This window comes from Pteropus vampyrus, unplaced genomic scaffold (assembly GCF_000151845.1).
Source record: "Pteropus vampyrus isolate Shadow unplaced genomic scaffold, Pvam_2.0 Scaffold318, whole genome shotgun sequence".
In the NCBI taxonomy this organism is placed as follows: Eukaryota; Metazoa; Chordata; class Mammalia; order Chiroptera; family Pteropodidae; genus Pteropus; species Pteropus vampyrus.
The window spans coordinates 1,638,758-1,662,426 of NW_011889099.1; the positions used below are offsets into that span (position 1 = coordinate 1,638,758).

At 40.5% G+C, this 23,669-nt stretch overlaps 1 protein-coding gene and 1 pseudogene across 1 annotated transcript; both read left to right on the forward strand.

The window, feature by feature from the left end:
* Positions 1-4,390: 4,390 nt before the first annotated feature.
* On the forward strand, positions 4,391-5,248 carry LOC105303803 (UPF0472 protein C16orf72). Its single transcript, XM_011377610.2, has one exon. The coding sequence runs from the start codon at positions 4,391-4,393 to the stop codon at positions 5,231-5,233; it is 843 nt and encodes a 280-aa protein (XP_011375912.1). The 3' UTR covers positions 5,234-5,248.
* A 13,767-nt stretch (positions 5,249-19,015) lies between these two features.
* Positions 19,016-19,989, forward strand: LOC105303812 (annotated as a pseudogene).
* The last annotated feature ends 3,680 nt before the right edge of the window (positions 19,990-23,669 follow it).

The window sequence follows — 23,669 nt, forward strand, 5'->3', positions numbered from 1 at the left end:
GGAAATAGAAAAAGAGGTTTAGTCAGAAACCTTCACTACTTTTATTATTAAATCCACCTCATCTCCATTTATGTGACACTTTACCAGAAAAGAAATGCCCTAAGAATTTCCACCTGCCTGATTCGACATTTATAAGTCTTATAGTACTTTGATTTCACAAAAATGTTATCCAAAGTAACGAATTTTTATAACCTTTGTCTTTTAAGAAGCCCAAAACTAAGCTTGAGGGGAAATCACAAACCTTGCAAAAAACAAAACAAAACAAAACAAAAACGAAAAACCCAGAAATCTTCCTCCTTTCCCCTGTTCTACTGATGTCACTTAACTAAAACTCCTGTCTGTGACCTTGAGAAACCTAGAGGCTAAATAGGAGGGTAGAGTATTGAAGATCATCCCTTCCACAACCACACAAAAAGGGGAGCAAACATTCATTATAACAGGTAAGTGTTTTTGTGATTATGGCAGATGGTGATTGAAGCAAAGGCAATACAAAAGGGGAGACATGCGAAAGTAATAATTTTGAATGTTTGACATTTGTTTTGAAACTACCTTACTACCCTATACCCTTTACCATCTGTCTGCTATCCCTCCCAACACCCACCTCTGTCTTCCCACAGGGCTCCATTGTCTGTAGTTCCTGTTTCTCAGGGGCGGAGCTGTGGGAGGCAGCCATGGGTGCCATAATAGGCACCTGCGGCCAGCACAATGGGCTGTGGGTGCTTGTGGGAGAGACAGATTGATGTATTGTGCATGGGGGAGGAGGGCTGTCACTTGAATCCATGTGAACCCAGGCTTTAGGGGCAAGGGAGATTGACAGCTTTTGTAGGTTGCATTTCTTTTTCAAAGCTTGGCTTTAATAGACAGTAAGTTTGGGGCCCCAGGCTTTCACTCCCATAATTCTAACAGGGCAATCACGAGCATTCAGCATTTCTTTTTACCCCCCTTGTTACGCATTAAATGATTTCAGTAAAGGAATGTGCAGCATTAATTAGAATTTGTTAGCAGATACCAAGGGGAAAAGTTTCTTCACAACAACTATAGGAGGTGTCATTTGTACAAAGACTTTTTTGTTTTCTTTCCCCATTACATTATCACTGCAATATGTAAGGTAGTGATTCTTTTCATTTAAATTAAGTGGAAAGCTACTAAATCTTGTTTTATTCTCCAAAAAGAATAAGGTCCTTAACACTTATCTTTTAACTTCTTTCATTTCCTAAGGTTGGTGTTTACTTTTGCTTTCAGTCCAACCCATTTACTGATCTGTGTGGTTGTGTATCCAGTTTTGTGTACCATTTAGCTCTTACAATTACAGGCAACTCACTACTGATATATAAGATTATTTCAGGTGAAAATAGCTACCAATAATGTTGAAAATCATTGACACGCTGGGACCCTTTTTTGGTAACAGTATATTGAGAAATGCTAAAAATTAGACTCCTGTAGGTTTATGTCCTAACTTATTTTCTAAAACTATTTTTCCCTAGTTGGTACTTAACATTAGCCATGACATCAAATTTATGGAAGAATGGGGAAGTGGCCAAGGAATATTTTTTTCCCATAGAAAAACTCATTCTTAAACTATGTCAGTATTTTTAAACATCAAAAGTCCCCTACCCCGTACATACAGAGAACATGATTTCTTACAGCTACTTAAAATGATCTTGTTTTGTTTTGTTTCTATTTTCTATTCTTTTTTTTAAAAAAAATTCCTGACACTTTAGACACATAGGAACAAATACTACTCTCAGATATGATATCTTGTAAACATATTTTTTGCAATCTGAGAAATGGATGAAACATTACAATTTTTTAGTGTGCTTTTTCTAACATATTTCCATATAAAATCATTTTCTCTATGGAAGAAGTTGGAGGCTAATTGAATTAGAATTTTTCCCATTCAGTTGTTTTATTTAAATGTGTTAAGGGCAACAGTGAAAAATATTGATTAAGTCTACCATTATTTCTCAGAAAGAACATATTCCCACACAGTTGTCTGGCTCTGTCTATTATAATAATTTGGTGCAATGGCTTTAAAAGTAGTGGGGTGATAATAATTAGGGTGTGCGACAGAAATTTCAATGCTGGATTCAACATTTCACCATGCAGGGCATGAAAATTGCCGACCGGGGCTAGTCAGCTCTAAGTACTAATTAACTAATTAATCAGGTGCTGAATCCAACTGAAAGGAGAATACCAGCCAGACAACTCAAGCCCAAGCAGAGGGTTGTGCTCTTTCAAAGACAGTGCCGTCTTTCTTCTTGTTTTTTTTTTTTAAAGCCAATCAGAAATGAGAAGAGAAAATAGGATACAGTGCTCTACTGTCAGTCATTTCAGTCTAAGCTTTTTACTTAGAGAAGATAAAATAAAAACATGTTCCCGATAAGTACTGTGAGGCACTGTGTGTAGGGCAATCTTCAAGTCTCTGGCAAACCCGCTAACTCCCTTGGCCATGAACTATCTCAGGGCTGGTATATGTGGGTTGTGTGTTTGGGGCGGAGAGGTGGGGGGAGCTCTGCCTTCTTGGAGTTTTCGTCTACAGTATTATTTAACATAGAATGAGAAATGTATTTCTCCTTTTGGGCTGATCTTAGGTCTTTTGCCTCGTCCCTCCTTTATGTAAATGAGAAGAGTCCAATTACACATATGGAAAAAGGGTTTAATGAATCGTGAAAAAGCCCAGTTTGCTGAGAAAGCGCACAATCCCTTCTTCTTCTTCTTCTTCTTCTTCTTCTTCTTCTTCTTCTTCTTCTTCTTCTTCTTCTTCTTCTTCTTCTTCTTCCTCTCTTTCATATTTTGGAAACATGTAATTTTTTAAAGGATGATGATAAAGCTTAATTATCAGATCATTTTATTTTAAAGACTAATTTTCATATTTGGGAATTATTAAACAAACTCATTTTGCTAGAAGATTTAGCTTTCTTTATCTAAATTGTAAGGCTTTCTGGAGACTTAGCAAATATTCTACAAAAACTGAATTCTAACTTTTTTCTCTAAATTCAAAAAATTATTATGTTTTTTCCTCCCGTTTTTGATGTTATTTTGGCTCAGTGCTAATTTTTCTTCTGGACACAGTTTGCTGTGGAATTGTCACCACTGAAAAAGGGGGTTGTTATTGAACTCAAGGAAAAAGACTTTAGTATCATATATCTTTTTAAGCTTAAGTTTTGTATTATTATGATGTTTTAACTAGCTAGACTTTTTAGCGTGTTGGAAATTAGTGAAAGTTTTTTTTTTTTCCTAAAAAGTACTGAATTTTACACTAGAGCAGAAAATCTCGTGTTTGGGATTTCATTTTCTTTCTTTTCTCTTACTTCTTCATCTTGGAATTTTCAATAGTTGAAAGTAGATCACACAGAAAACCTCGACCCGTTTTTTATTGACAAAAAGACTTTGCAAAAATATCGAAGGAAAAAAAATCAATACCATTTCGGAGCGCGACTTAGAATTCGGTTAAGTGTGCAACTAGCCCGGAGGATGTGCTTTGCAGGGACAGAAGTAAAGTTCTAAATCACGACTGGAAGTACCTTCCAGTGACCTCATCCAACAACCTCATTGGGCACTTGGGGAAACTGAGACCCAAGACGTGCGGGGGGCTGAGAGGAGGGGTCGTGTGATATGATCTTTTTTTCTCTCCACAAGGTATTGCTTCGATTCACGGAAAACACTTTTCTTGGGCACCTAATGTGTGGAGAGTATTGCTGGGATTCAGAATGCCTGCCTATTCACGAGGTCTGTGCTCCTTCCACTCTACCCCCTGGCCTTCCCGGATCGGCGCCCTGGATGTGATCGACACTGTGAAGTTGCCCCATAATCCTCTCTGGCAACATAGGATGTAAAATTTGATCAGCTCATTGGATGAAGTCGACAAGTCTCAAAAATGTGTGAAAAGGGGGCCAAGCAGTAGGCAAGCGCGGTGTTGAGGCAGCACTCCAGCTGGCCTCCCTCTGAGTTCTAGGTGTAGCGGCCGCGGCGGAGAGGGGGTTGGGGCCGAGCTGCGGGACCGCGGCGGCGGTGACCGAGGCGGTGGCGGCGGCGGCGGCGGCAGCGGCAGCTTCGGGGAGGCCGCGGCGCCATGGGGGGGCCGTAGGAGCGGACCGTGGGGCCGGAAGGTGGCAGCGAGGCGGCGCCGGCGGCTGCAGAGTTATCTCCGCGGCGTAGCTGGGGGCCGGACCGGGCGGGGCGGGGCGGGGCGGGGCGAGCACCCAGACAGCGGGCAGCGCACCGCGGCAGTTGGCCGCAGGGCCCCTCCCACTGCCCGATCACCCGCCGCCGGCACACGCGGAGGAGGTGGTGGCCGCAGAAGGAGAAGGGGAGCTCGGAGCAGGAGGTGAGGTGGCGGTGGTGGAGCAGGAGAAGGCGGAGCAGGAGGCCAGCGGCCAGGAGGAGAAGGATGGAGGAGCAGCCGAAGGAGGGCGAGGCCGGGGTCGCGGAACACTGGTTCTCCAAGTGGGAGCGCCAGTGCTTGGCCGAGGCCGAGCAGGAAGAGCAGTTGCCCCCCGAGCTGCAGGACGAGGCGACCGCTGAGGCAGCGGGGCTCAAGAGAGAGCAGCAGAGGCTGTGGCACCTCTTTCAGATCTCGGCCACCGCAGTGGCCCAGCTCTACAAGGATTCGGGGTGCCCACAGCCAGAACTCTCTATGTGGGACCCCTTCCAGAGTGCGGCCATGGCCGTCACCAGCCTCTACAAAGAGAGCGGGGATGCCCACCAACGAAGTTTTGACCTGGGTGTGCAGGTTGGCCACCAGCGTCGCATGAAAGATGTGCTGGAGTGGGCGAAGAAGGGCCGGAGCACCATTCTCCGAGAAGACCTGATTAGCTTCCTGTGTGGCAAAGTGCCCCCTGTTCCTCCCCCATCTCGCTCCCCTAGGACGCCCCCGAAGCCACCCACCGGAGCCCCCAGCCAGGCCACGGCCACCGAATCCAGCTCGTCGGTGGACGTCGACCTGCAGCCCTTCCACGAGGCTGTCGCCTTGCATGGCCTCAGTGGTGCCATGGCAAGCATCAGCGTGAGATCTGGAGCACCCGGCTCCCCGCCTCAAGCCAGTGGCGTTGCCAGCAGTTACGCTAGTGGCGGGCTCCGAAAAAGTAGCATCCTTGAGGACGGCTTGAACTCCAACGACTCAGAAGAACTGGCCCTCCGCCTGGACATTGAGGGGACGCGCAAACGCACCTCGGACCAGTGCAGTGATGGCATCTCAGACTCTCCAACCCACAAGCGCACCCGAATGGTCTAAACTGCCTCTTTGGTAGCCCTCCAACATATGGCTTGAAAGCTAACTCAGCCTTCAATGTGCTTGTTGAAAAGATACTCCAGGCCATCTCTTGTTTCTATAAATTTAACTGAGATTTCTACCGAGTTTGCCATAAAGAAACTTTAAAAGTATTTCAGAAGAGGCCTCATGTACTTCTGACTCTCCCCCAAATAAAATATTAGCAGAGAACAAGTAGTTAGCAAGAATATTTAAAGCAGCAGTGTCCAGTCATGGTGGGAGCCTGGTTTATCTTGTTCACAGTTATATTCCTTAGCATCTAGCACAGTTGTTGGTGCTCAATAAATGTTTGTTGAATGAATAGATGTGACCGTATTTAAAATTCTTAAAGGGGAAGGACTAACATGTTTACTTGTTTACAGGATACTTTTATCCTTTATTGTTTATTTGATAGTTTACTTTAACCGTATGGCCAGTTCAATGACATGTTATCAAAATGTAAAACTAGACATCTTTGTGAAATCTGGAGTCTTCTGTTTTTGCTCCACTGTACCATGCGCCTATTTTCTAGAAAGAAACTTCAAGTAACCTATTAGGTTGTGAGTTTATTTTAATAGTTGGTTATTTTTGGTGATTATGCTATGGTGTAAAGAGGTGCTGTGTTGGTTGAGCAGGTAATACATGATACTGAGTCAATTCAGTGCTCTTTTTAGGAAAATTGCGCCAACAACTGAGATCCTGAGATCAACGATGGTGGCACTCTTGGTGCCCAGTGATGCTTCTTTTTCTTACGAATGTAAAAAGTTCTTTTTTCTGAGGTTACATCTTTTTGGTGATCTCTATTTTGAAGTAGAAGATGAAGTATAATCAACTTCTGGGTTTAACTTGAGGGTACAGCATACTATAATTAAAAGAGTATTAGCTTTTATTAAAAGGACTAACAGAATTCTATCTCCACAAATTCACCGCATGATTTTGAGAAAATCACTTAATGTCTATTGACCTCAGTTTTACATCTGTGAAATGGAACAATGGGTCTCCTAAGGTTGTTGTGAAGATAAGATGAAGTTCATATTTCAAGTATCTAGCACAGTACTTGGCACCTAAAGGTACTCAATAAATGTTCTCCCTTCTGTGTAAATAAACAATCACTAAAACATTAAAATCCATTATATTGTAGGGAAAAAAAAAAACAGGAAAATAGATCAATTTAAAAATAAGAACATACAATCTCTGTGTTTGAGCTGGAAGCTGCTGTTATATAGTTGAAACTTGCCCAAATATCCCAGATCTTGTATTAATTATAGATTTGTTTAGCTCATGAGTACCCAGAATCATCACTCTGGATATTAGGGTAGCCTTGGCATTCCCAAAATTGCCTGAGGGATACACCTTGCAACCAGATGCATCTTGCAGCTGGAATAATGAAAGAACTACCTCTCCCTGTCTGAAAGAATATGGGAAAGACTGGAAAGAATTTGGAAGTGAAAGTCCTAGGGACACCTAAAAGGCTAAAGTGAATAGGAGCGGGATGGAGTGGAGGTGATGAAAGAGATAGAGTGAGTGGGGTGGGGCTGGAGGAGGTGGGAGTGAAGTCATGGAAGGGGTAGAGGTAGTTAAAATACCCAGATCTCCCCAGGCTCTCCCAAAACCAATGCATAACATATATTATATAGATAGATACTTCGTCTTTAGGTTCATATCAGAGAGTTGTTTCTATTTCATTAGCGTGGCCTTTGGAGTAGAATTGTAATTGACCAATGCATTATAATAATACAACAAAATATGATGAGTTCTGTGATAGAATCAAAACTCACCATTGAAGCATTCCAGAAGTAGTTACTGAGGCACTGGGTTAGGCTCCGAGAAGGGGTATTTAAAAAATAAATAAAAGCAATCCTTATCCTCGAAGAGCACATCCTGGCTTGGAAGATAAATTAATGTAGTCAAGAAGGCACTTTTAATTGTGTGAAAAGCACACAAGGGCTGTGCAGAAGAATTCAGAGGATAGATGCCCTCCTTGCCAAGAGGTTCACAGCTTCTGGAGGCCTTTGGAATTGGGCCCAGAAAAATGGGTAGGAAGGGGAGGGCACATGGGATAACAGCAGAGGAAGGATATCTAACAAAAGTTTGAGAAGGAGAAAAACAGTAAAGTGGGTTCAGGGAATCACAGGAGCTGGGTAGGGGAGGCAGAGAAAGTACAGAGGGTCTCAAATGCGTGGCCTTGTACTTTAGATGCTATCCTGGGGTAGTGGTGACACCATCCAATCTGTGCTTTAGGAACATTGGTCTGGCAGGATGCCTGGTTGTCCAGTGAGACATTGGAGCAGGGATAGTACACGGTATCATTGTAGGATGCTCTTTCCTGGGGACATTGGCATTTGGTTAACCAGGGCTGTAGAGATGTTTACCTTGACAGGGCTTTCTCTGGGAAGGCTTTGCTCTCTCACACCCTCCCATAACTCAAACCATACCAGGTAGGAAGCACCTCCAGTGTGTTCTGTACTGCTTCTGAAAGGCTGAGAAAGCCTTCAATTCCAGCTGCAGAATCTCTTAGAGGGTTAGTCTTGAAAAAAACAAAATAGCCGTGGCTTCTATTATTCTCCTTTCTTGTGTTTGAGAACCTTCTTTCAGTGGAATCATTGGCGCATTTGGGGCTATAGGACTGAGCAGCCACAGCAATTTTAACAGGTAGGTATGGAGACTTTTAAGAAAGCATGTCAGTAAGAGGACAGGGACCTCATTTGTCTTGTTTCCTCCGGTAATCCCCAGTGCCTAGCACAGTGCCTCATCCATAGGCACATACAGTAAATTAGTAGATGAGTAAGCCCCCATCCAGACCAAGGTATAGCTATTCACCTGCTCCCTTTCTCTGTTTACTTACTGCCCAGTAAGACACCTAAAGCTCATGCTCTAATTTCTAGATGATTGTCTCCTGCATGCCTTTACCCTCATTTTTAACCATTAGATTCAGCTTTTTGCAAAGTGTGGTCAGTCCCATGACCACATCCTTGAGAATGTGGTAGCTTTAGAACTGCCCTCCAAATGAATTAAAATCTGAAAGGGAAGGTCCCAGAAGCAGAAACAATTTGCTTTCAGGAAGGGATCCTGGTGATTGTGATGCACAGTGAAGTTCAATAAATGTTTGTTGAATGAATAGATGTGACCGTATTTAAAATTCTTAAAGGGGAAGGACTAACATGTTTACTTGTTTACAGGATACTTTTATCCTTTATTGTTTATTTGATAGTTTACTTTAACCGTATGGCCAGTTCAATGACATGTTATCAAAATGTAAAACTAGACATCTTTGTGAAATCTGGAGTCTTCTGTTTTTGCTCCACTGTACCATGCGCCTATTTTCTAGAAAGAAACTTCAAGTAACCTATTAGGTTGTGAGTTTATTTTAATAGTTGGTTATTTTTGGTGATTATGCTATGGTGTAAAGAGGTGCTGTGTTGGTTGAGCAGGTAATACATGATACTGAGTCAATTCAGTGCTCTTTTTAGGAAAATTGCGCCAACAACTGAGATCCTGAGATCAACGATGGTGGCACTCTTGGTGCCCAGTGATGCTTCTTTTTCTTACGAATGTAAAAAGTTCTTTTTTCTGAGGTTACATCTTTTTGGTGATCTCTATTTTGAAGTAGAAGATGAAGTATAATCAACTTCTGGGTTTAACTTGAGGGTACAGCATACTATAATTAAAAGAGTATTAGCTTTTATTAAAAGGACTAACAGAATTCTATCTCCACAAATTCACCGCATGATTTTGAGAAAATCACTTAATGTCTATTGACCTCAGTTTTACATCTGTGAAATGGAACAATGGGTCTCCTAAGGTTGTTGTGAAGATAAGATGAAGTTCATATTTCAAGTATCTAGCACAGTACTTGGCACCTAAAGGTACTCAATAAATGTTCTCCCTTCTGTGTAAATAAACAATCACTAAAACATTAAAATCCATTATATTGTAGGGAAAAAAAAAAACAGGAAAATAGATCAATTTAAAAATAAGAACATACAATCTCTGTGTTTGAGCTGGAAGCTGCTGTTATATAGTTGAAACTTGCCCAAATATCCCAGATCTTGTATTAATTATAGATTTGTTTAGCTCATGAGTACCCAGAATCATCACTCTGGATATTAGGGTAGCCTTGGCATTCCCAAAATTGCCTGAGGGATACACCTTGCAACCAGATGCATCTTGCAGCTGGAATAATGAAAGAACTACCTCTCCCTGTCTGAAAGAATATGGGAAAGACTGGAAAGAATTTGGAAGTGAAAGTCCTAGGGACACCTAAAAGGCTAAAGTGAATAGGAGCGGGATGGAGTGGAGGTGATGAAAGAGATAGAGTGAGTGGGGTGGGGCTGGAGGAGGTGGGAGTGAAGTCATGGAAGGGGTAGAGGTAGTTAAAATACCCAGATCTCCCCAGGCTCTCCCAAAACCAATGCATAACATATATTATATAGATAGATACTTCGTCTTTAGGTTCATATCAGAGAGTTGTTTCTATTTCATTAGCGTGGCCTTTGGAGTAGAATTGTAATTGACCAATGCATTATAATAATACAACAAAATATGATGAGTTCTGTGATAGAATCAAAACTCACCATTGAAGCATTCCAGAAGTAGTTACTGAGGCACTGGGTTAGGCTCCAAGAAGGGGTATTTAAAAAATAAATAAAAGCAATCCTTATCCTCGAAGAGCACATCCTGGCTTGGAAGATAAATTAATGTAGTCAAGAAGGCACTTTTAATTGTGTGAAAAGCACACAAGGGCTGTGCAGAAGAATTCAGAGGATAGATGCCCTCCTTGCCAAGAGGTTCACAGCTTCTGGAGGCCTTTGGAATTGGGCCCAGAAAAATGGGTAGGAAGGGGAGGGCACATGGGATAACAGCAGAGGAAGGATATCTAACAAAAGTTTGAGAAGGAGAAAAACAGTAAAGTGGGTTCAGGGAATCACAGGAGCTGGGTAGGGGAGGCAGAGAAAGTACAGAGGGTCTCAAATGCGTGGCCTTGTACTTTAGATGCTATCCTGGGGTAGTGGTGATACCATCCAATCTGTGCTTTAGGAACATTGGTCTGGCAGGATGCCTGGTTGTCCAGTGAGACACTGGAGCAGGGATAGCACACGGTATCATTGTAGGATGCTCTTTCCTGGGGACATTGGCATTTGGTTAACCAGGGCTGTAGAGATGTTTACCTTGACAGGGCTTTCTCTGGGAAGGCTTTGCTCTCTCACACCCTCCCATAACTCAAACCATACCAGGTAGGAAGCACCTCCAGTGTGTTCTGTACTGCTTCTGAAAGGCTGAGAAAGCCTTCAATTCCAGCTGCAGAATCTCTTAGAGGGTTAGTCTTGAAAAAAACAAAATAGCCGTGGCTTCTATTATTCTCCTTTCTTGTGTTTGAGAACCTTCTTTCAGTGGAATCATTGGCGCATTTGGGGCTATAGGACTGAGCAGCCACAGCAATTTTAACAGGTAGGTATGGAGACTTTTAAGAAAGCATGTCAGTAAGAGGACAGGGACCTCATTTGTCTTGTTTCCTCCGGTAATCCCCAGTGCCTAGCACAGTGCCTCATCCATATGCACATACAGTAAATTAGTAGATGAGTAAGCCCCCATCCAGACCAAGGTATAGCTATTCACCTGCTCCCTTTCTCTGTTTACTTACTGCCCAGTAAGACACCTAAAGCTCATGCTCTAATTTCTAGATGATTGTCTCCTGCATGCCTTTACCCTCATTTTTAACCATTAGATTCAGCTTTTTGCAAAGTGTGGTCAGTCCCATGACCACATCCTTGAGAATGTGGTAGCTTTAGAACTGCCCTCCAAATGAATTAAAATCTGAAAGGGAAGGTCCCAGAAGCAGAAACAATTTGCTTTCAGGAAGGGATCCTGGTGATTGTGATGCACAGTGAAGTCTGAAACCTGAGTAACTTTATTGTGATATTTGTGATTGATTCAAGAAGATAATTCATTGTCTCTCTCTCTCTCTCTCTCTCTCTCTCTCTCTCTCTCTCTCTCTCTCTCTCTCTCTCTCTCTCTCCCTCCCTCCCTCCCCCCCCTCCAGTTTTGAAGAGCCTGAATAATAAGTCATTGTTCAGACAATCAGAAATCCTGTGACTTTAACATGTGATGCCACTGGAATCCCACATGTGTGGTGGCAGAAAAAAATAATTTTACTCTTACCTTTCTATGTTTTGGCTGTGCCAATGATTAAATTAACAGAAGAAAAGTGACCAAATTCATTACATATGTACCTAAGGGAGTTCCACAAGAATACGAGACCCTTGTACCACATGTTTGCTCTTTCTTATCTACTTGTGAATTGCCTATATCCCTTTTAAAATTCAAGACCCCTGCCTCCCCTTCTTTAGTCCGGAATGGCATATAAACCTCAACTGCCCAATGCCTCCGTGAGTCTCATATTCTTATGGAACCCCTGTATGTACCTTTGTAATGAATTTGATCATTCTCTTCTGTCTGGCTTGCCAAAACTGTGGAGGCAGAAAAAATAATTTTTCTCCTAACTTTTTAAGTTCTTATGGCTGGATTAATAATCAAAGTACCATGAGGCACAGGGAGTGCTTCAAAATGGCGTAGATGATAAAGGCTCTGTTCATCCCTCTGGTGACCAAATCAAAGTTGTGACGGAAACAAGGAGCCGCAGCAAAGAAAAATCGTCTGGGATCTAAATGAACAAGCCATACAACTACGGAGAAATCCAAGAAAGCACTCTCAATGGCAGAAGTTAGGACAGGGCGAGGACCTGGGGCGACCTGGTCTCGAGCGGCTGAGACAGAGGCTGCGGCAGCGGCAGACGCCTCTTAAAGGGACCGCGTCCCTGAGCGGATTTTCGCGGCGACAGACCTGCTTGCTTTGAGCACCAGTGCCGATCCGGCTGCGTGTGAGGGGAACGAGGGATTTACAAGGAGACATTGTCGGAGAGAGGGTCGAGGTGAGACTCCCTCGGTACAGAACTGCCGGCGGTATCCATTGTTCCGTTGAGCCCTCCCCACTCTCAGTGTGCGGACACAGTGCCGCCATAGATGTGACGTCATCAAACTGGATAACAGGTCGCTTCGCCCAGAGGATTCCTGGAAACCCTGCCAGCCCCAACCTGGGCCCCACCCAAGCCACATCCAGGTGTGTCCTCAGCGAGTCAGATGCATCTTGCTGAGCAGCGCTTAGACTCACATGGGAGGCAGCTGGCCTCAGTTCCTGGTGTGGCCTTTTGAGGCAACTATAAGCACAGCATCTGTGGATTGCTTGCTGAATCTTGACAGGTGGCCCTGGAGGGGTCAAGGGTTGGGCTAAATTTGGCCTGCATCTGAACCCCTCTCAGGACTGTGCCACTGGACACCTACTTCACAAATCCACACTAATAAGACTGGGAGACTTGGGAGCTTTGCTTAGTACATAGAAATAGACACAGAAAGTCAGCCAAAATGGGAAGACAAAGAAGCAGAGACCATATGACAGAACAGAACAGAGATCCAGATATAATGGAGTCAAATAATCTAACAGATGCAGAGTTCAAAACACTGATAATAAAGATGCTCAATGAACTTTTGGGAAGTGTAGAGAACTCCAACAAACAGATAAAAATAGAGATGGAGATTATAAGAGGGAACCAGTCTGAAATGGAGAACACATTATCTGAGATGAGAAGTATACTAAATGGAAAAAACAAAGGAATAAACAAAGTGAATAAAGAACAGGATCACATGCCCTATCTAGAGGACAGGAAAGTCGATCAGGACACTCAAACAGAATGGCAAGAAAAAAGAGGCCAAGACTATAAAGATGATTTAAGCAGGATATGGGCCACTGTTAAGGCTCCAAATATTCATCCTATTGGCATAAGCGAAGAAAATCAAGATGTTGAATGACTGTTTGAAGAAATAATGATGAAAAACATCCCTAACCTGGTGAAGGAAATGGACATAAAACCCTAGGAAGCTCAGAGGATTCCAAAAATCAGAGATCCAAAGAGGCCCACACCAAGACACATCATAATTAAAATGGTAAAGATTAAATAAAAAGAAAAAAAATTAAAAGCATCAAGAGAAAAACAAATAATTACATGTAAGGGAACACCCATACGACTGGCAGCTGATTTCTCGAGAGAGGCTATGCAGGACAGAAGAGCCTGGCAAACATTTTTCAAAAGAATAAAGACCCAGGATATACAACCAAGAATAATTTATCCAGCAAAGCTATCATTTAGAGTTGAAGGAGAGATAAAGAGCTTCCCAGACAAAAATAAACTAAAGGAATTTATCACCACCTAGCAAGAATTACAGGAAATGTTGGAAGGACTTCTTTAAGAAGAAAAAAACATGTATCAAAAAAACAGGAATAAAGAATGGTAACAAGTACATTCCTATGAATAAGTAACTTAAATGAAAAAGAATTAAGTGCTCCAACCAAGGGATGGAATGGTTAAAAAGATAAGAAAACAAGCTCCTACATATGAAAAGGAAGGGAATGGAAAAAGTTATTGCTATGATGAACCTAGAAGGTATTTAAGTCAGACAGAGAAAGAGAAACGCTATATGATTTCACTTATATTTGGATTGTAAGGAATAAAAAGAACAAACTAATCAAAAACAGACCTGCAAACATAGTGGACAATTTGGTGATGGACAGAGGGGATGGGAGTTTGAGGGGTTGGGAGAATGGGGTGAAGGGTTAAAGAAGTACAAATTAGTAGGTGATGGATGGTCACGGGGAGGGGAAGCATGGCATAAGGAATGCAATTAGCATTAATACATTGGCTAGGTGGAGGGTCAGGGGAGGGAGGGAGCAATTGAGGGGATTATTTTACTAACTATGTAGATGTCAAACCAATGTACTGTATACTTGAAACTAATAAAAATTAAAAAAAATTAACATGTGACAGATTAATAAGAGAAAATGACCAAATTTATTACATATATACATATGAGACTCCCATAAAAATATGAGACCCAAGGATATATTGGGCAGTTGAGGCTTATATGCTATTCCGTACTAAAGAGAAGGAGGCAGGGGTCTAGGATTTCAAAGGGTTTGTAGGCAATTCACAGGTAGATAAGAAAGAGCAAACAAGTTGTAAAGAAATTCTTGCAGGGCCACTCAGAAACAATGGGATGCAGAGGGGGTCCAACAAACAGGCTTTTGTAGATTTCTTCCTGTCTGCCACAGTTAATTCACATCTGCTAAGGTGCTTATGCTAAGGATCTCTTCCTGAAGCATGTTTTTCTATCTAAATTCCTTTAGGCAAATAAAGGGGAAGAGTCAAAGATTATTTCTCAGTCTTTTCTTTCTTAAAAATAACCAGCTTAAAATAATCAATATCCCAAAGGCATATTTTAAGGTGGCAAACTCTGGTCTCCCTCTCATGTTTAAAGAATGATAGTGAAATTCGAAACCTGAGTTGACCTTGTGAGATTTGTGATTAATTCAGGAGCTAACTTTAAATTGGTCATTGTTGGTAATATTTCTTTGCAGGCTTAAAATAAATCTCCCCATTTCTACATACTATCTTTGTTACCACTTTGCACATTTCATACATTTTCCTTCAAGGAGCACAGATGGGAAGACTGAGGCAAAAACTTAAGTGAAATTTCCTCATTTTTGTTATTTTATAGGAGCCCAAGTGAAGGCTCTGATTTTCTGATGTCTACCTGACCTCACTAGGGAGGGACACAGTGACTTATTGGGATGACCGTTGCTCATGTCACTATTCCTCCCTTAGTTATATTGTGTATTACATTTTCATTAATATATTGATCATTGAGTGGGGCTAGGAAACTTGTATTGCGAAGCCACTCTGGCATGGCAAATGTACTGTTGTTACTATATTGTGTTTTTTTGGGGGAAACTGTTCAAGTCATGCATTCAGGGAACACAAGTCACCCCTCACCACCATCATTGCACTCTAGCTACCAGCCAAACTGGACCACTAGAAGTTTCCTGAACTTTCTAACATTTCTGGTCTTTGGACCCTTTTACTTTGTCGCTTTCTTGGTCTCAAATGCCCTGCCCTAAACTCTTTTTTGCCTACTTCACTCCTCCTCAGCCTTCAAAGCTCACCTCAGGCTTTACTTTTTTGTTTTGTTTTGTTTTGCCCTTCCAAGTTCAGGTTAAATGCCCCTCCCCAAAGTTCCCATACAGACTCATCATGGTAATCGTCAGTTTGTTTCTTTGTCTGCCTCATCAGACTTTAAACCATTAAGGTTTGAATCCCCAAGGGAATCTTTTCTCTAGTGAAGTGTGTAACAAATTCCATTACTTCATATGTAGGTTGAAAAGCCATATTCAACATTACACTGTACTTTTATCTTTGTAAATGAAATAATTATTTTTGTCATAAAATTATATTATGAGAAGGAAAGTTCAAAACAAACCTTCAGAGGAGCACTTTTATTCTATGGGGCATTAAATGTGTAGCATATAATAAGTTGGCAATGTTCCTTCTTATTTGTAGATATGATTATAGTGTCTCAGGCATCAGTGGCAAGCGTATGAGATCCAGGTTTAAGCCTTGACTTTCCTAATAACTGAACTTGAGCAAGTCAGCCCCATATTGCTTGGTATATGAAATAAAGGAGTTAGTTGTATTAGATGATCTTTAAGGTCTCCATAGCTTGAACTCTTTCTGATCTGTGATTTAATTCAATACGCAGTGGTAGAGAAAAACTTTCTATGATATTCTCATTTTGATAATCTAGTGTCTGACCAGCTGAGCTCTGTGAGACCCTTGAAATCAGGACTGTCATGTTGAAACAATTCCGAGCTAAGAGGCTCACCTGGTGGGAACGTCATGGCCACTTATAAGATGGGAATGTGTATGCACAGAGCAGGCTTACCTCTCTTTCTTTTGATTCCATCTTCCTTAGTAAGTCGAGAACTTAAAAAAAATCTAATGCTTAGCGGGCATATTACAGTCAAATGCCCCCTTATTTGGGCACATTTCTTTCTCAAAATCGAGCAGGATGATGTTACACAGAGAGATGAGTTCATAGATTCATTGGACTAAAGAGAGACCTGAAAGGCCACCAAATCCACATGCCCCAACTCTGGTGTGAACTAGAATGTAAACCATCTTGGATCTATGAGCTGCTCTCCATATCTTCCAGAGTCTAAAGCCTTCCTCAGGCGCTCCCAGCCAGGTCTTTCTGAAAACAACCCCAGATTCCTCAGAATCCAACCTGGTGTGCTGCTCTTTTTCTGTTCTAGCCTAACTGCAGACAAGATGGTTATCCATCTCAGTGGAATAATCCTCTTGCATTTTGCAAAGTTCTCATCTACAAACTTTGGTTTAGCTATTTAAAACAAATCTTTTTTTTTAAACATTTTCTCTCACTTTTTAATTTTTATTTTATTTTATTTTATTTTATTTTATTTTATTTTATTTTATTTTATTTTATTTTATTTTATTTTATTTTATTTTTCAGCCTCTTGGTTGGATATACTTTGTTGTATTTCTATGATTCCTAATACACTGCCAAGAAACTGCATTTATGGCACATTTATTATATAGCATGTCTCACATTTACTCTCCTGCCCCTAAGAGAGATCCTGGCTATGAGTTTCTCATTCTTTACTTCCTGAATTCCCATCCTTTCTTGACACCAGTACCCAACTTTGTGTTTAAGTGTGAATATCTTAAATTGGAAGCTTATGGGAAAGTTAGGAGAATGTTAGATCATTAAGAAAATCATGTGCTAGACCACGTGGGAGCCTCTTAAATACAACCTTGGTGGTCATGACCCTGACCAGAGGGGGAAGCCTGTGATGTCACCCCTTCCCTGAGTCCCAGTTTCACGGATAGTATCTCTGAATGGAATTGTCTGAGAGAGATTGTTCCTTGTGAAAAGTTCACATGATGGAGTCTGAAGAGCTTGTTTCACTTGGAGCCCAGCAGGACAGGGTGGTTTGGAATGCACATTCAGTGTATTCTGTTTGGCTGAAAGCTGTCACAGGGAACAAGTACTTAGCAAACAGCATGAACAAGGATTTGAACTAGAAAATGAGAAGGGCCTTAACAATACTGTAATAGTGGCTTGTCTCTTCAAAAATTGCTCAATGGTACACCAGGAGGTGATAAAGAAGACTAGGAAATACATAAATAGATTTGGATCTCATTCAAAACAATCCAGTGTAAGAGTGTCCTAATATGAGTAATTTGAACAGAGGTTGCTGGGTCACTGTGACCATCTCCGCTTTACTATATATGATTGGATTTTTGCCTCTTTTAAGGCAATAGCCACAGACTAAGTATGCCTACAGGATAGTCACACAACCTGTTGAAAATAGATCGACCAATCAACTGCTTAGTCTGTTTTCACAATACCAAATGCCTGGGTTGCACGTTTTTCTTTTTATATGTCACTAAATTAACTGAATAGACCTGTCGATACCATTTTCAGCTTTTTATGTTTTAAGTGGAGTTATGTACAATTGTACAGGACTATTCTTTCAAGTGTTTACATTCCCTTTGCTTAAAAATCTGTTCTTCCTATTTCTCTCTTGTTTACTGAGGTATAATTGACAAATACTATTGTAAAATATTTAAACTGTACAATCTAATGATTTGATGTGTATATATATTGTGAAAATGTTAATTAATGAGTTCTTAAAATCTCTTAAAGTCTCTTTTTGATATTCTAATTTCAGGTGCTATCTGTGCCTTATACATACAGCCCAAACTTCATGAATGATAAAATATAACTACTGAAGGTATGTTCAATCATCAGGGGCTCTGTTATGATGCTGGTTTTAGGGGTCATGTCACAGGAGCCCTCCTACTTTAGGTAAAACATGGATATAAGAAGGTATTTATTACAATGAAGGTAAAGTTTATACCTAATGCTGCCCTGTAGCCACTAAGGCTTTAGCAAGGATTCAGTAGTTGCTATATAAAGAGCCAAGACAGCACGGTATCCACTCTCAATACCTGTTAATAGACTCAGTGGAGAGCTTTAGGGTTGTGTATGGACATACCCTGGTTCATTGACTTCAATTTAAAAAGACATCAAATCCAATTAGATAACCTCTTCCCAATTCAATTCAATTCAACAAACATTGTTAGAATGGAAGGCACTGTGCTACCTCATGCAAAGCATTTAGAGTTTATTTTTCCTTTTTGGTTTCTTGTGGCATTATGTCAGCACAAGTTAAGATGGTAAATACTGAGATTTTCTTGTTCAGGAACTTCAAGAATGCCTTTTCTTATTTGCTTGTAACTCTTGAAAATTTTATAATTTTCTTCTGTGCTTGGAAGGCCTTTATTCGGAGCTCCTATTCATAGCTTGTGTACAGACTCAGATATTTTGGAGATGAAGACATAGACTTGTATCAGTGCTTTGTGTCACAGCCTTTTGGTTTTAGAGGTCCTGATAGCCTCAAGAGGAGATGATGGATGTGCTAATTATTAGCATTTAGGTTGTTTTAAGGATAGATCCTTTTCTGGGGCAGAAGTCCAATTTTAGTACTGTCCAATGGAAATATAATGCAAACCACATTTGTAATTCTAAATTTTCTAGTAGGCACATTAGAAAAATAAAAATGAAAAGGTGAATTTTAAAAATATATTTTATTTAGCCCAATATATCCAAAATATTTTCATTTCAATATGCAACCAATATAAAAATTACTAGTAAAATATTTTATATTATTTTTTAACTCTTGTACTAAGTCTTTTAAATCTGGTGTGTTTCATATTTACATTATATCTCAATTCAGTCTTGACACATTTCATGTGCTCAATGTGGCTAGTGGCTACTGTATAGGACAACATTGTCCTAGATGGACCTTGACTCCCGTTGGGATGGAGGCTTATGTAACTCAAGTACATTGACCTCCTTTAAGGGATTTAACAACACTGCTGTACTCAGAATGGGAATCCCTGTTGTCACATCTGAGAGCATCAACTATTTTGCTTCAAGAACAGTGATTATGGCTCTTTCTGTGCCTAGCGCAGCCATAGTTTGTAATCCAAAGAAACATCTGAAGCATATTGCAGCTTCAAAGCATTGGATGCTGGGTAACCTAACTCGTGTGCTTGCTCCTTGTCCTTCTAATGGTCTCCAAAAGCTGAGAGAATGTCTCTCTCTCATCATTTTCCTAAGTACCAGACTTAAGTATGTCCTAACAAGAGATGAAGTAAAGAAGATCTGCATGCAGGGGGTTATTAAGATTGATGGCAAGGTCCAAACTAATATAAACTACCCTCCTAGTTTTCTGGATGTCATCAGCATTTACAAGACTGGAGAGAATTTCCATCTGATCTGTGACAATCAAGGGCCACTTTGATGTTTATCGGATTACACTTGAGGAAGCCAAATACAACTTGTGCAAAGTGAGAAGGGTCTTTGTGGGTGGGATCAAAAGGAATTCCTCATTTGGTAGCTCATGATGCTCGTATCGTCCACTACCCCGATCCCCTTATCAAGGTGAATGACGTCATTCAGATTAATTTGGAGACTGACGAAATTACTGGTTTTATCAAGTTTGACACTGGTAACCTATGTATGGTGACTAGAGGTGCTAACTTGGGAAGAATTGGTGTGACCACCAAACAGAGAGACATCTGGTTCTTTTGATGTAGTTCATGTGAAAGATGCCCATGACAACAGCTTTGTCATCCAGCTCTCCAACATTTTCGTTATTGGCAAAGGCAACAAACCATGGATTTCTCTTTCCTATTGGAATAGGCTATTCACCTCATCATTGCTGAAGACAGAAATAAGAGACTAGCAGCCAAGCAGAGGAGAGAGTGAAATGATCTCTAGGTGACATTATCAGAAGAGTTTTTGTACTTAATTAAAGATAATGAAGCATGAAAAAAAGAACAGTGATTATGGTTCTTATGCTATGTACTGATTTTTCCATTTTTCCAAAACTATGCCTACAGTAAGCTGTTACTTCATGGACTTGTTCCCTAAATTATAGGATTCAATAAGGAGGGGAACACCTTAAGCCTTGAAATGGATAGGGTACAGAAAAAAGGAAATAATTCCCTTAACAGTAAATGTACTCTCCTTTAACAGTGAGTCAGCAATGTTTATCGAGCAATTACCATATGTAAGGCAATGAGCTAGATATTGTGAAGGATGTATAATAATGACCAAGACATGATTCCTGACCTCAGTAGCTTAGATTATACTCTGTGAGTGAAGCGGTACACAAGCATATATGCACACATCCATGCGCACGTACTCACACACAAATACACACATACAAACTCTAAGATAAACTAAGATTGAATGAGTGCCATACTAGAGGCCTAACCCTTGTATTTGGGGCTCAGACTAGGGAAAGATTAATTCCAATTGAAGAGATTCAGGGGCTAATTATGGAAGAGGTAATTGAACTGGGCCTTAAAGTATCAGTACTTTCAAGGCAGTTAATCTAATGAGTTACTCCCAGCATACTGTACAGGATCAAATTTGAAGTAGATCCTAACAGAGTTGAAGTTCACTGATCACATGGGAAATTTATATATACCTATTCCACGCTCAGTCAATTTAGAGTGAAATTATTTTTCATTTCTACAATGTGCCAGTGTCAGAGACTCCATACAGGTTAAATTAGCACCAACTAAATGTGGCTTTTCTGATGTTTCCTGACTGCATTCTTTCCCTTTTCAAGCCAGGGCTGCAACCAGGCTATTTGATTAAAATTATGTTCTTTAATGTGGGAGTTTCTGTTTATGGAGCTACTGATTATCATTTCCATTGTCAGATTTGGAAGGAGAAGTAGGAAGAATATAATTAATTATCGTAAATTATCAACTTTGTCTAGTATTTTACAGTTTACCAAGTGTTTTTAACAGATGATTACATTTGAGTCTCATAGTTCTTTTTTTGAGTTCCTTTAAGTGTAATTTTTAAAATATTTTTACTTTTCATATACAGCTGGCATGCAATATTATATTAACTTCAGGTATACAACATAGCGATTATACATTTATATAATTTAAAAAGTGATCCCCCTGACTATTCTAGTACCCACTGGCACTATACATAGTTATTACCATGTTATTGACTATGTTCCTTATGCTGTACTTTACATTCTCATATTTTCTAACTACAAATTTGCACTTTTTAATCTCTTCACCTTTTTTACCCATCCCCCTACCGCCCCCCCCAATCTGGAACCATCAAAATGTTCTTTGTATCTATGAGTTTGTTTCTGTTTTGTTTGTTTGTTTATTTTGTTCTTTAGATTCCATGTAAAAGTGAAATCATATGGCATTTGTCTTTCTCTGTCTGGTTTACTCCACTCAGCACAATACCCTCTAAGTCCATCCATGTTGTTGCAGATGGCAAGATTTCATTCTTTTTCATGGCTGGTAATATTCCATTGTCTATATGTACTACCTCTTCTTTATCCACCCATCCATTGATAGACACCCAGATTGCCTCCATAGCTTGACTACTGTAAATAATGCTGCAATGAACATATAAATTCACATGCCTTTTGGAAATAGTGTTTTGGGTTTGTTTGGATAAATACCCAGAAGTGGGATTACTGGGTCCTTTCTTGTGTCTTGGTATCGCTTTTGTTTTAAAGTCTATTTTGTCTAGTATTAGTATTGCTACCCCAGCTTTTTTGTTTGTTTGTTCGCTTTCATTTTTATGAAATATTTTTTCCATCCTTTTACTTTCAGTCTCTGTGTGTCTTTCGATCTGAAGTAAGTCTCTTGTAGGCAGCATATGTAAGAGTCTTGTTTTCTGATCGATTTATCTACCTTATTATTTTTTTTTTGACTGGAGCATTTAATTGAAAGTAACTGTTGATAGATATGTAGTTATTGTCATTTTATTATTTATATTTTTATCTTTTTTTTCTTCTTCAAGAAGCCTCTTTAAATTTTTATGATACTGGTTTGGTATTGATGAACTCCTTTAGCTTTTTCTTGTCTGGGAAGCTCTTTATCTGTCCTTTGATTGTCAATGACAGCTTTGCTGTGTAGAGTAATGTTGGTTGTAGGTCCTTGCTTTTCATTACTTTGAATATTTCATGCCTTTCCCTTCTGGCCTGCAAAGTTTCTATTCAGAAATCAGCCGACAGTCTTATGGGAGCTCTCTTAGAGGAAACTAACAGCTTTTGTCTTGCTGCTTTTAAGATTCTCTCTTTAACATTTGGCATTTTACTTATGATGTGTCTTTGTGTGGGCCTCTTTGAGTTCATCTTCTTGGGACTCTCTGAACTTCCTGGGGTTGTACGTCTATTTCCTTCACCACGTTAGGGAAGTTTTACATTATTATATCTTCCAATAGGTTTTCAATTCCTTGCTCTCTCTCTTCTCCTTGTACCCCAATGATGTGAATGTTGGTATGCTTGATGTTGTCACAGAGGCCACTTAAACTATTCTCATTTTTTTGGATTTTTTTTCTTGTTGCTCTTCTGATTGGGTGTTTTCTGCTACCTTATCTTCTAAATCGCTGATTTGATCCTCTGCTTCATGTAATCTACTACTCATTCTTGCTAATGTATTCTTCATTTCAGTTATTTTATTCTTCATTTCTGACTGGTTCATTTTTAAGTTTTTTTTTTTATCTCCACTTTTATATTTTCCATTTCTTTGTTAAAGTTCTCACTGAGTTCATCTACTCTTCTCCTAAGTTTATTGGACATCCTTATCACCATTGTTTTGAACTTTGGATCTGGTAGATTGTCTTCATTTTGTTTAGTTCTTTTTCTGGAGCTTTGTTCTGTTCTTTCATTTGGGACATATTTCTTCATCTTCCTATTTTGGCTGCCTTCATGTATTTGTTTTTATGTATTAGGTAGGGCTGCTATGTTTTCTGGTCTTAGTAAAGTGGCTTTATATAGTAGGTGTGCTGTGGGGCCCAGTGGCAATCTTCCCTGTTCACCTAAGCCGGGTGCTCCAGATGTGTTCCTTGAATGTGTCATGTGTGCTCTCCTATTAGAGTTGAGCCTTGGTGGTTGTTTGCATGTAAATGGAAGAGATTGTCCCTCAGGCTGATTTGTCATGAGGTCTGGCTGGTGAGGGGCTGACCCTAAGAAGCAGGATTCAATTTAACAGAGTTATCGTGCCTGCTCACTCTGCCCTTTGAGGGTGTTGTTTTTGGATGCAGCCTTGGGTGGCACTGTAGCTTAGTCTGAAGCTGCCTACTGGGTCTGCTGGCCTCAGAGCCTACTAGGAGGGGCCCTGCCGTAGACCATGTTTAGTTGCCCTGCACAGGGCCACCTGGCACAAGCCACCAAAAAATTCCCAGATGGCCGTCACCCACTCTGGGAGTAGAGGTGCCAAGCCATGAACTGAGGCCCACTGCTGCTGGTGCCAAATTTGAGGCTGCTCAATGAGAGATATAGGGTATGCTGAGACCAGGTGGTGTTTGTTTGGGTTTTGTGAACCTTTCAGAGATTTTAGGAAAGTTCACAACATGAGCCAAGACAGGACATTTGTATGGAAAAGCCACTGGAAGCA